The 13,444-nt window shown below is 40.9% G+C and overlaps 1 protein-coding gene across 3 annotated transcripts; it reads right to left on the reverse strand.

Moving 5' to 3' along the window:
- Positions 1-3,839: 3,839 nt before the first annotated feature.
- ftcdnl1 (formiminotransferase cyclodeaminase N-terminal like 1) lies at positions 3,840-12,673 on the reverse strand. Of its 3 annotated transcripts, none has more exons than XM_038719589.1 (6): positions 12,486-12,673; positions 11,198-11,316; positions 9,568-9,663; positions 8,901-9,056; positions 7,732-7,920; positions 3,840-5,312 (listed from the first exon to the last, which is right to left on the reverse strand). In XM_038719589.1, the coding sequence occupies exons 2-6, from the start codon at positions 11,310-11,312 to the stop codon at positions 4,876-4,878; spliced, it is 993 nt and encodes a 330-aa protein (XP_038575517.1). In that variant the 5' UTR covers positions 11,313-11,316; positions 12,486-12,673; the 3' UTR covers positions 3,840-4,875. The 3 variants fall into 3 exon arrangements, with proteins under 3 accessions (XP_038575517.1, XP_038575518.1, XP_038575519.1); XM_038719590.1 differs by having other exon boundaries at positions 12,521-12,672; XM_038719591.1 differs by lacking the exons at positions 11,198-11,316; positions 12,486-12,673 and adding exons at positions 9,871-9,955; positions 10,043-10,064.
- Between the last annotated feature and the right edge of the window lie 771 nt (positions 12,674-13,444).

Here is a 13,444-nt window from a genome sequence, read left to right on the forward strand (position 1 = left end):
GCTTACTTCCCACACTGATAGGTTAGGGAGGACGGCACTGAGTAACTCACATTTTGGGCATGTCAGCCTCTAACTGGCATTTTCTTTCGATAAAATCTGTGTGGCCTCTTTTTCTTGTAAATGCTCCTATTTTTGAATCAAACATCTTAGCAGTCGCAGATGAGATTAGTGGCTGTGATTATCCGTCACGCTGTACTTGAGTGGTGGAGATCTGCGGAGTTGTAAAGTAAGGAAGGGAAGGAGGTGATTTCTCTATGTGATATGATAAAATTACTGTCAGCTTATTAAATAGCCCTGCAGGCCTGTTAGAGGGGGGGAAAAAACAAACCATACAGGCTCAGACATGATATACAGCACATGTTTTGTTCCCACTTAACACTGCATCCTCTTTCTAGACGGAGAGGAGCAGAGGGAAAAGGGAAGATGTGGGAGGCACAGAGTATGTAGGAATAAAATTGGACAAACAGAGATGGGGGTGGGGTGGGGGCAGAGAAAGCAGCAAGAAAGAGAAAAGAAAGAAAGGGAGAGAGAGAACAGAGAGCTTTGTAATATTTATAGAAGGCTGGAGACTGATGTAAAGAAATAAGCTGCTCTATTTCTGTGCTGTGACACAGTCGCATCTTGAATGGTACGCTGTCAGGCTAAGTCATATCAAAAGGATCCTATGGTGCCTCTGCAGCAGGGATGCACATAAACTGCATCCATGTCTTTATTTAAACAGATCTCATACACACAAAGATTTTGTTTAGACTTCAGTGGGAAAGTGGTTCTTAAATGGATGTTGATTCAGCTACACCCCTCACATTTTGACATGTGACAGCACTGAAGAAATGACACTTTGCTACAATGTAAAGTAGTGAGTGTACAGCTTGTATAACGGTGTAAATTTGCTGTCCCCTCAAAATAACACATCACACAGTCAATGTCTAAACCGCTGGCAACAAAAGAGAGTACACCCCTAAGTGAAAATGTGCAAATTGGGCCTAAATAGCCATTTTCCCTCCCTGGTGTCATGTGACTCGTTAGTGTGATAAGGTCTCGGGTGAGAATGGGGAGCAGGTGTGTTAAATTTGGTGTTCTCACTCTCACACTCCCTCATACTGGCCACTGGAAGTTCAGCATGGCACCTCATGGCACAGAACTCTGAGGATCTGAAAAAGAGAATTGTTGCTCTACATAAAGATGGCCGAGGCTATAAGAAGATTGCCAAGACCCTGAAACTGAGCTGCACCACGGTGGCCAAGACCGTACAGCGGTTCAACAGGACAGGTTCCACTCAGAACAGACGGAAATAGACCTCTGAGTGCTGCCAGCATTGCTGCAGGTTGAAGGGGTGGGGGGGTCAGCCTGTCAGTGCTCAGACCATACGCTGCACACTGCATCAGCCTGGTCTGCATGGCTGTCGTCCCTGAAGGAAGCCTCTTCTAAAGATGATGCACAAGGAAGCCCGCAAACAGTTTGCTGAGGACAAGCAGACTATGGTAATGGATTACTGGAACCATGTCCTGTGGTCTGATGAGACCAAGATAAACTTATTTGGTTCAGATGGTGTCAAGCGTGTGTGGCAGCAACCGGGTGAGGAGCACAAAGACAAGTGTGTCCTGCCTGCAGTCAAGCATGGCGGTTGGATTGTCCTGGTCTGGGGCTGTATGAGTGCTGCCGGCACTGGGGAGCTACAGTTCATTGAGGGAACCATCAATGCCAACATGTACTGTGACATACTGAAGCAGAGCTGGATCCCCTCCCTTCAGAGACTGGGCCGCAGGGCAGTATTTCAACATAACGGTCCCAAACACACCTCCAAGACGACCGCTGCCTCGCTAAAGAAGCTGAGGGTGAAGGTGATGGACTGGCCGAGCATGTCTCCAGACCTAAACCCTATTGAGCATCTGTGGGACGTCCTCAAACGGAAGGTGGAGGAGCGCGAGGTCTCTAACATCCACCAGCTCCGTGATGTCGTCATGGAGGAGTGGAAGAGGTCTCCTGTGAAGCTCTGCTGAACTCCATGCCCAAGAGGGTTAAAGCAGTGCTGGAAAATAATAGTGGCCACACAAAATATTGACACTGTGTGATGTGTTATTTTGAGGGGAAAGCAAAGCTGTACACTCACTACTTTACATTGTAGCAAAGTGTCACTTCTTCAGTGTTGTCACATGAAGATATAATCAAATATTTACAAAAATGTGAGGGGTGTATTCACTTTTGTGAGCTACTGTATCTGCTGTAGAAAGATCCCAAAGAGCACTTAATCAAGGAAATGATGGCCTTGTGACAATCATAAAAGCCATTAGACTCAGTCACATAACCAATGAGCTTAATTTGGGAGGGAGAGGAAGGAGATGAGAAGAGGAGGAGGGGGTTGGATTTTTGGGTAACATGAAATTCACTGGCTTCTTTTCCTGGTAAGTGAGGTGTGTTTCTTGTCAAACTGAAAATCAAACACTTGTCACTGTTAGCTTAGGGAAAATTAGTTGATTCAAAATGGATTTTATAAGCAAAAGAAAAAAAAGAAAACGTGCGTGCATGTGAGTGTGTGTGTGGAGACCAGGATACCTCTGGGCTTATGCTGTGACCTAGATTAGGCCTTGATGCTCCCAAGCCTGGCAGGCTGAGTGTGTGTATGTGTGTGTGCACAATCCATGGAGTAAATGCGTATGCATGTGTGTCTATATGCAGAAGAGAAAGGAAGACAGTAGAGAGGAGAGAGAGAAAGAAATGTGTGTGTGCATGTGTGACAAGAAGGGAGAGGGTTGTGTACGTACGCATGAAATGAAGCTGCATGGCTGCGTTGCTTGTGTGACTAAGAGCCTCAGCTGGATGACATACAAAGAGGTGAATGTTCACGCAGTAAGAGAGCTTATCCAAAGAAGTGTGCACACACAGCTTCTGCCTCCAAGGGTAACCTTACATAACTTCAAAAGCAGAGAAATGAAAAATTACACAACATAATGAAAGGATAGTAAATTCAGACATTGACACAAAAGCATACCAATCTCACTGGAAGATTTTGTGAATCATACTACCTCGGTTTGTGCGTAAAGCTTAACAGATTAGCACCCACTCTCTGCATGTATATTAGGCTGTTATTGGCTCTGGAATCATTCATTTCCTTTACATATGGTTTAAAATGAAACATCTTGTAATGTATTTTTTGGCTCTGTTACTCTGACCATGCCTTAATGACTCAAAACTATACCTCCTTACTCCATGAATGTGCTGCTATTCAATGCATTATACTGGCCTTACGTAAGAAATGAGTGGAATCATCTCGCCCCAGTTAATTCCTGACCTGTCCTCTGGCCAAATTCATCTCCATGTTATTAAATGGTTAATCCTGTGCATCATCAGCTTACACTGTGTATTGAATTTACAAGAACATATATTCAACTCAGTGGTAAACAACTATAAAAAAATCATCCATTTCCAAACTGCGTTGCAGAAGTTGGTAAGTTTGGATCCAGTCCATGACTTCTTTCACACACAGATGGTGACTCTCCCGCAGAGTCAGGCCGATGGTGGTAAATGATGGGAAAAGACTCATCAGCAGAGACCTCTGTAAACTCATGCGTGCCATTTGCTCTATACAGGAAATGACACACACATAAGAAAATTCATGTTACCCTGGAGGATGATATTCTGGGATTTATGGTTCTAGTTTTTAGGTTTTAGGTTTAGGTTTGGGTAGAGAAGAAACTCAAAAATAAAAACCCAAATCTCTTTTATGACAAGTGTCAGATTAGGAAGGCACAGAGAAGAGAGGTGTGTTATGGAGGATCTGGAAAGATTTGCTCCAGTTTAACTTGATCCCTCCTCATCAAAATAATACCAGGATAGAAATATTTCATTGATAAATTATTTATTTAATGTAATATTTCTATTAAAAGTTTCTTTAAATGCAGTTATTTCAATGCTGGTGATATTAAAGATCAGTGTCAGGAAACATGTACAGAACAATATACATGTGTGGCCATATATCAAATACACCTAGGCTAAATACATTCAAACTCAATTCCTCACAACTCACATTTCATGTTACCATACTTTTATTGTGTTAAGTCAGTTGGGGAGCTACTTTATTACATTTCATAATAAAGAAATTTATTTCAGCTTTTATTTACTAGAACATATTGAAACAAGTTTAAATACACACTGTTAGTATTTTGGTGACTCTGCATTTTCACTTCAGACGCCTAGGGGAGCCTTCTACAAGCTTCTCACAATACTTTTTTTTTTTTTTACTTCTAATTTTGGCCCATTCCTCCACACAGAATTGGTGCAACTGTGGTGGAATACAAATACAAATTAAAAATTCAAAGTACTTACTTACTTACTTTCCATTTTATGCAGCTTTATACTTCTACTCCACTACATTTGTCTTACAGCCATATATCTATATCTATATGTATGTAAAACAATTTTGCATACCCTTCCTGTCCAGTGAATTTGAATGTTTGTGATAAACTGAGGGATGAAGTGTTCCTTAGTGGGCTGAGAAAATCATCCTCCTTCTTAAGCTAAATTAACTATTTAAAGCCCCCCTTTCGTCACAAAGCTGACGAAAATATGACTTTTTAGAGATAAGTGGCTCTCACAGCACAGTGACGCTACAAACATAGGATCTTATAGAATATGATTCACTGCCATAGATTAAACTACAAAACAGTACGTAAAGTAGACTGGTTAAAATGAGCACAACTTTAAACATCTACAGCAGTAAAATGCAACATACACATTAATGCAGCATATTAATCCAGAAACATCAGATGTAATAGTAAAACACTGGCAGGGAACATTTTACTGCACTATGAGAAGTGTTACTTTCGAAGATCATGTACTTTTGCGTGAGGTTTCAAAGGTTTTGGTCAGGATTTGTTTTCACATACGGATCTTGTTCTGCTCTTTCCAGAACTCAGCAATCCCTTGAGACAGTGCCAACTCTGCCAGGCCCCTGCACTCAAGTGGGGTGAACCCCACCAGCGCAGCACCCTTCGCGCCAACCCCCTGCCGCGCTGCCAGCTCTGCGACCCACGTCGTGATGAGAGAAGCCGGAGCATGACAGTACAACTGGCCACCGATGCTGAAAGACGGCCATAGTTGACCTGCAGTCACATGACTAGGTGGGCTCCCCTTCACACTTTCTACATTACAGGCGATTTCCACAGCGCCCTCATGTGGCAAAGCCAGCACCTGTACCCCAGGCAGGCCCCCCGGGGTCGACTCCCTGATGGCTGTGGCGATGCCGCGGCCCATGGCGATGTCCTGGGTGTCGATTGTGACATTGCAGTTCATGACGTATGGGCTGGCCCCAACACCTGCAGGACATCAGCCAAATCAAATATAAATGAACACACCGACACGGAAGCTAAGCAATGAACTGCTGTGGACAGGGTCAGAAGCAAAACCTGCTTTAGCCACCTAAAAATCTGTATCAGTACAAGTGTACGTTACATTAAAAATATTTTCACTGCTCTTCCTTCAGACAGTCATCTCCTTTGGAACTACATCTTCTCAACAGCCGAACTTCCGTATTCCTACGCTAAGTGCAACTTGGCTGCACACTGCATTACACCGCCAGAGATCAGCTGTTTGGGTGTTTGCTAAGACACAACAAATTAAATCAAATTTATACGAGTGACTATGATAGCAACAATGAAAAGCCGTTCACTTTGGAGACAAGGGCACACCATTTGGAACCAGAGTATCCAGAAGAAGAACTTTTGCAGAAGGACAGTGAACGAGAAAAAGGGGAAACATCTGGGGAAACATTACCGTTTGTTTGGTAAGTCATATTTTGTAGGTATTTATTGTTATCTTACTTGATGGTTGGGTAAAGCAGTGTTCTTCAGCCAGTGTCTATCTGGCTTATTTGGTCATAGTTTTACATAATCCTCTTCAGAGAAGTGATCACTGTAAACGAGGAGTTGTCTATATTCTATATTGTCTATATATATTATATCAAGATTCAGTGCAGTTAGCCACAGCTTTCCAAGCCCATAATCTACGGTTGATTATGCGCTGTAACTGCCATACCAACGAGCCTCGTCAGGTTGCATGTTTGGTACCCTATAGACCTGGGTTCAAATCCGGGTGGGGTGACTGCTCTTGCCCCTCCGTCACATCTTGCAACAGCACTTTCTGACCCAAACAGCTGATCTCTGGCAGCATTATGAAGTGTGTGACCAGGCTGTGCTTATGCGTAGGAATACGGAAGCCATACGGTTGAGAAAATGTAGTTCTAAAGGAAATGGCTTTCGGACGGCAGGGCAAGTGATGCACATATTCTAAATATAGCATTCACTTGAACTGATATTGATTTGTTTTGGTGGGCCAACTTTCAGGTGGCTAAAATCTGTTTTGCCTCTGACCCTGTCTACAGCAGTACATTGCTTAGCTTCTGCTATTGTGCTTGCTATGGCAGAACACAACAGCAAGGGGATTGGCAATTGTAAAAGACATGGATGAAAACCTTTTCAACTCACAATGCAATGTGTTTTTGCTCCATTGCATTACAGTCCACTCCTACAATGGATTTCTCCCTCTAAATCCATTGACTATCCCTCTTTGAGTGACACAGTTAATGGCTTGCGAAGGAAAAACTGCCTTTGCATCAAATACCACTGAAGCTTCACTAGAAGCATCTTAAGATGACACCACATTGGCAATGATTGCGAAGTTTTTTGTAGGAATAAAAAATGTACTGCACTGAATAACAGAATGGTTAGCAAAGATAATAGACTTTTCAAATCAATATACTACATCAACTACAATAAAGTACTCACATGCCCTATACAGTACATGTTGAACAGTGTTTGGTCAGTGTAATCATGTCCATAATGCTAATGAAGTGATCCTTCCCTACTGCTTGTGTGACTAGGGGGGTAAAGTCTAAAGTCATATACATCCTAGTTCAGCGGAAGCTATAATGGGGACGAGCCACAACAAAAAGTAGTTATCTAGTTGTCGTGTGCAGGGTTATTGCTGGCAACAAACCTACTGCGACTACCAGGACTGTCCCTCAACCGCAGCTCAGCAAGGAAGACTGTAACTTTGTAAAGTACCCACTTGCTTTAGCTGACTCAGACCGCAGAAGCCTCATTTTAGCTTCATTTACTGCATTTTTTCCCTTGACATGGTCCTCTCGGTTTTCCACTCTGAGAAGCTTGTCTATATTTAATTTTTATGCTGATTTATGCTGGTTAAATAACCTCTTAGCACGTTACATTGATAGCTTAACACTAAGCTATGTGAATATGTTTCCTATAAATATGTGAGTGTGGATGTTTATAGTTTCAGTAGCACAGCCTTGATACGGAGTCAAAGCACATTAGTTTGTCCTGCTGACATAATGTTACGTCTACTGCAGCTAACTCGTCAGTTGTTGTTGCATGCATCTCATTCGGGCGGATACTTCTAGACTACATTTGTCCATGGAATGAGAACTGGATTTTTTTTTACCCATTTCTCACATTGTAGTCTGGCAACAAAGGACTAGCTTCACTGTCTACGTAGACAGGAAGAATGATTATATTAATAAAATATCCTTAAAAGGTGAAGCACTTTAAATGTTTCAGGTTGCTGCTTTCTTTACAAGGTAAAAGAAGAGGAGAGAGATGGCCTGTGGTTGGGCTGTAACAAACCTGCAATGTATAATCCTGACAAAGACACATTTACCTACGGAAGCATGTCTGGTATGTCAATTTTAGCTTACAGTTTCTCTCAGCTCTGGCTCACCTGTGATGCCGAATCGTTCCTGAGGCTGCGGCCCCACGTCGGGCCTGATAGCCTGCCAGTCTGGCGTCTTCTTGAACCAGCCCATCTCCTTCCTCCTCTGTGCCAGCCCCCGCTGAAGGGGGGAGTCCGCCCAGCCAAACAGGAAGGCACTGGTGCCCTGGACCCGCTCTGTAAGTCCCTGAGCCACAGCTGAGTCCCAGCATGAACACAGACATGTTAGTTAACCAGCAAATGGAGCACATGTCGTCATATGCACGCAATTTCAGAAACAAGAGGGCAGTCAGAGTGTGTCAGACAAAACACACCTGAGGGGGAGTTATTCAGACGAAAAGATATGGATACATGGACCACTTATTACATGCATGCATAAATACAGTGCTTGTTAGTGAGTTTGCGAGAATAATGAGAATTATTACTCTGCAATCACACCACACATTAGCATACAGAGTGCACACTTCAGGAGTACAGGCCACATGCTGGGTTGCTGCTCGACACATGGCTCCTAAGTCAGCTGGTAAACTAATCAACAGCACAGGAAGCGAAAGAAGATGTCGCATCATCAGCAATTAGACACATTCCTAGAGGCACCATGAGCTCATTACATATACAGTATGGTAGTGTACATTAGGAGTGGGAATTGGAAAAGTATTGGAATTTATTACTTTTTTCCAACTTTAAATTGTGTCCCCAAAGGAAAACTCTTTTTCTAGTGGACTAAAAAAGCAACTGATTTTATTATTATACTACCAATTATGTAAAATTCTCATGTACAATTTATATAATAAAAGGTCGATACTTGGCTCTGTGTATCGATACAGTACTGCCTCAGAAAATATTGCGATATTGCAATATTGCTGTATCTTATGAAATGTATGATTTCCCCCCACCACCCCTAGTGTACATATACAATGGCAGTTTTTGATACTTTCTAAATGACTGTGGTATCATATACTAAAAATGGAAAGATTAAATGTAAAGTACAGCTGTCAACTGCAAAGGACAAATTGCAATATCAAGTCAAATCTAATGCACGTAATGTCTTTGCTCTGAAAGCTAATGAACAGATACAATATAGGAACAACTCAACTTACAGGGACATATTTTTAAGTGCACACACACACACACACACACACACACACACACACACACACACACACATGGCATCTCACCCCGAGCCTCTTTAGCACAGTCCTCCACTCCCACCTCCTCCCCCAGAGGGTAGATGGGTACAAGGTCGACCGCACCCATACATGGGTGGACCCCTGTGTGAACGCGCATGTCGATCAGCCCACAGGCTTTCTCACATGCAGACAGAACCGCCTCCCCTGGAATGTATCGCACATGACATCAAACACACAATCAAAGCGAAGAAAATAAACTTTCGTTTACATTTAAAGTTTTGTGTATCATCCAGCAGACATACTGATTCCAGTCTGAAGAAAACTGAATTTAATATGATAAAAATAAATTTGATTTGATAGATTTGGTAATTTTGCAAATGAAGCTGATGTATTTGTCTTTAGGAATGAATGTAGGACATACAACTGTAAACCTCTGCAGCTTTGTCTGCATTGTCAGAAGGTTGTGTTCGGGATAAGCATTCAATAAGATGCACTTTTCACTATGGTCTTTGCCAGAAAAACGTTCATCCTGAATATTTTGCGTTTAAATCCCTGACAAAGCTTATTAAAGGATTTTTCCTTTAATCGCAGAGCAGGGGGCAGAGACTGACTCCCTGCTGCAGAAGCACTGTCACAGCAAGTAGCGGACTTTGCTCTTCCCTCAGGAGAATGAATGAAGAGCATCTTTCATCATTTCAAAAGGTGCAATACTTACCGATAGAGTCAATACTGGCCACAATGGTGATTACAGAACGGTTGTAGTCATGGTCATTAAAGATGTTCAGCACTGTGGTCCCTTCTCGTCTTACACCTGATGCATATTAATTACGAAAGGAAATAAAAATTGTCAAAGTTAAAATTATTTTTGGATATGGTGTCTGAGTCTTCTCAGTTCAAAGTTCATCACATCACAGAAGTCCCCATCATGGAGGACAGATGGGGAAGTTGTTGTGGGCAAATACTGTGGTTGTGTATCTATATTTCTATCTATATTCTATATCTTAGTATCTTTCCATACCGAGTTCTGTAAGAGCATCCTGCAGGTGCAGAGAAAAACACCACATAACCTGTGCAGAGCAGAGCTCGACCAATACCCCCTCTTACTGAAAATACAAAGGCAATCAATTAAATTTTACAATAACTTAAAATTAGTTGACCCCCAGACATACCATCACAAAGCCCTAACATACCAGGAGCTGAAACCAGAGAAGAGTCCCCTCGGCCAGCTGGTCCTGAGGCTCTCTGCAGTAACAAGTCCCCAACAGCCTCAGGACAGCAACGCCAACTCAAGCAGACCAAACCAAATTATCAGCAAGCAGAAAGAAAAATATATTGAATACTGGAAAGAAACAACCAAAACACAAAGTAAATTGCAATGTTATCTGACCCTAAAAAGAGAACTCACACTGGCAAATTACCTGAGTAGAGTAAAATGTCCCAAACTAAGAAAAATGTTGACAACATACAGACTGAGTGAACACAGCCTGGCCATAGAAAAGGGTCGCCACAGACAGAGCTGGCTACCACAAGAGGAGAGACCCTGCTCCCAGTGTGACAGGGGACAGGTAGAGACAGAGCCGCAAAAACACTTTGCAAACATTCCCCAAATATTCATATCAGACACACAGAAACTCCCCTGTTAACTGGGAGAAATGCCCAAATGTGAAATAATTTCTGCAAAATATTTCTCCTCATGCCGTGAAGTGAGGACAACCAGTGGAAACTCAGACTGATACAGAATTTGATATTTTAGTAATTGTTTTGTTTTTACATTTGATACTGATTTCTTTTTTTAAAATGTATTATTTTTTAATCAAAAATTTTTTGTCTATTACTATACACACACACACACACAAACTTACTGTTTTATTTATTTATTTTATTTTAATATATTTGTATTTTTTTTACATACACAAACACATGCTTACCGTTTTATTTATTTTATTTAAATTTTAATATATATATATATTTTTAACACACACACATGCTTACTGTTTTATTTATTTATTTTATTTAAATTTTTAATATATTTTTATTTTTTAACACAAACACACATTACTTTACGCTTATGGATAGTATGGGGTTGATTGTCCTTTTGTAGTATGTATGATGCTTTGGCAATATTGTTGTTACACATTCATGCCAATAAAGCTAATTTGAATTGAATAGAATTGAAATTCTATAAAGTACAAATGAAGAATAGTATGATATGGAAGACTTGCACTGTGACATAGTTAACTGTCTAAACTTTGGAGCTATTCTGTCTCAGCAAGACAAATCTGATCAAACAACCAATATCCTCAGACTCATTTAATTTAAGCAGTACTCAATTAAATTACACTTGCCTTCAGTGTTGTATAACGCTGCCCTGGCCACAGTCTCTACCAGGTCTTTCCTTCGAGCCTCGGAAACATTGAGAAGACAAGCAACGAGTCTTCTGCCCAGGGAACTAGAGGTCATGTTTCTGCAACAGCCATAATCAAGTGCACGAGAACAAATGCTAAAGTGAGACAATGTAACTTTTGAAGTTGAAATAATAAACAATAAAATACACTCTAGCTACTTGGCAATAGGTGGTGTAGTTAGGATTCAAAAGGCTTTTAAGGAGTGCATTGTTTTTTACTCCTTGTCCTGTGTGTACATACTGGTTGTCTTTTCTGTTTTTATTGTATGTTGTTTGATGTGAGCTGGTGGCAACAGAGTATCCTTATTGGGGATTATTAAAGTTTTGTAATATAATCTAATCTAGTTCTTTCTTTCTTGAATGGCTAACATAAACCATAAACTGCTAAATGTCAACTGTTTATTCAAAATAAATGCATGGCTATACCACAGGGACAGTGGCAAGAACATAATACTTCCTTTTGTCTTATTAATAATAATAATAATAACACTGATTGTAGCAAAGTTTACCATGAAATAACCACAGTGCATGACAATATCTCCAGGAAATATTAACTAGTGCAACCAGTGAAATATGTTTTAAAGTCTAGATGACCTTAAAAGGAGTCTCCTTGTGTCTAGACCAGGGGTTTTCAAAGTCTGAGACTGTGGGCCTCCCCTCAGACAAAGCTTGGGAAACGCCGACCTCCACCACATCTTTAGTTTACTTGGTAAGTTTTGCTCCATTCCTGGATGCTTTTGGGATCATGATGACATTATTTGATCCCATAGACACACAACAATTGAGCCAAAATAGCCTAATATTGCTGTTTGACATAACTTCTGACTACAATAAATAGTTTTAGAAAAGGTCTGTACTAAGCATGCACTGTTTATAAAAAGGTCCTAATGCATTTATTAGTTTCTGACTCTGATGGAAGAAAAAACAGTTCCCAAAAACAACTGTATCTCTGAACTCTCACACGTGTAGGCTATTCTGTGAACTCCTTTTGATAACTAATGCAATAAGTAATGTAATATTGTTTCACTTCTATTCACTGAGCCTCTCCTGAAACTGCTTGGACCCCACTGGGGACTTTGAAAACCCCTGGTCTAGACTGAATGTGACAGTGTCGCCCCATATCAGGGAGTGCTGACTGTCTGTACAGTTACAGGACAAAGTCCACGCTGGAGTAAACTGGCTACATTTATCTGTGGCATGCAGCTCAAAAACATGTAACGTTACTTTACCTAAAATATCAGTCCATTAAATGTGAGATACTTGCGTTAAACTGAATGTTCTTTCAGCACTGACACGTGTAGTACATTCTCCGGTGTTGTATCACGGGGGAAAATGGGCAAATCACTGATTTCTGTACGTAAACACCGACAGAAAACCGCTTAGTGCAGCAGCTTCTGCTCAGATACCAAAGTATACAAAAGTATCTATTAGCAAGAAGAGCTAAAGATGAAAGAGCTCAGATGGTTCACTCCTGTTCCCAAAAGTACAGGAAACCTTTGTCTTTTCTGGAGGACGCTACATTTTGTTTTTAGCCTGTAACGTATTTTGCACAATCGTGTAACATTTTCTTACTGTGCTTGTTTAGTTTTGGTCTACATTTTGTAAGTTACTATGTATGCGTATGCAAGGAGGCAAGGATAATGTGTTTTATGGATGTGTTTTCTGTCGTGGAAATTAGTTTCCTGGTGAGAGGTTGAGCAAATAATTGAGTTACAACAAACCGTTGTCTTTGAAGAATTTATTTAACTAAAGATAATAAACAGAGAAGTACTAAAACACAAATCAGCTAGGCCAGATGTTCTGTCTGCTAAGACAGTCACTGACGTCTGGCCCAGAACAACGGGCTGCAGGATCATTTACACAGTCTGGGTTTCTATGTTTTGGGGAACAAAAGATCCTCTCCCAGCCTTGACTGGTCCCAGCCAAAACAAGGAGAGGAACAGCTTGTAAGGAAAACAACTCCGCATCCCTGACCTAAACCCTACACATGTGGACAGACTAGAATGATGAGAATAATAATAAAAGGAACAGGTTAAAGATTAAAAAGAACATATAAGACATATTAATAATAGAAAATAAAAAAAATAGCACTCTTATAAGTACTTGCATAAAAGATTATAAGTAAAGAAGAAAACAATTTTCTGCCGTCACATTTTCAAATCAAAAACACATTCTTGTTTTTGATGTT

This window comes from Micropterus salmoides, unplaced genomic scaffold (assembly GCF_014851395.1).
Source record: "Micropterus salmoides isolate LMB-PRFRI ecotype aquatic unplaced genomic scaffold, ASM1485139v1 Ms_hic_scaffold_15, whole genome shotgun sequence".
Lineage (NCBI taxonomy): Eukaryota > Metazoa > Chordata > Actinopteri > Centrarchiformes > Centrarchidae > Micropterus > Micropterus salmoides.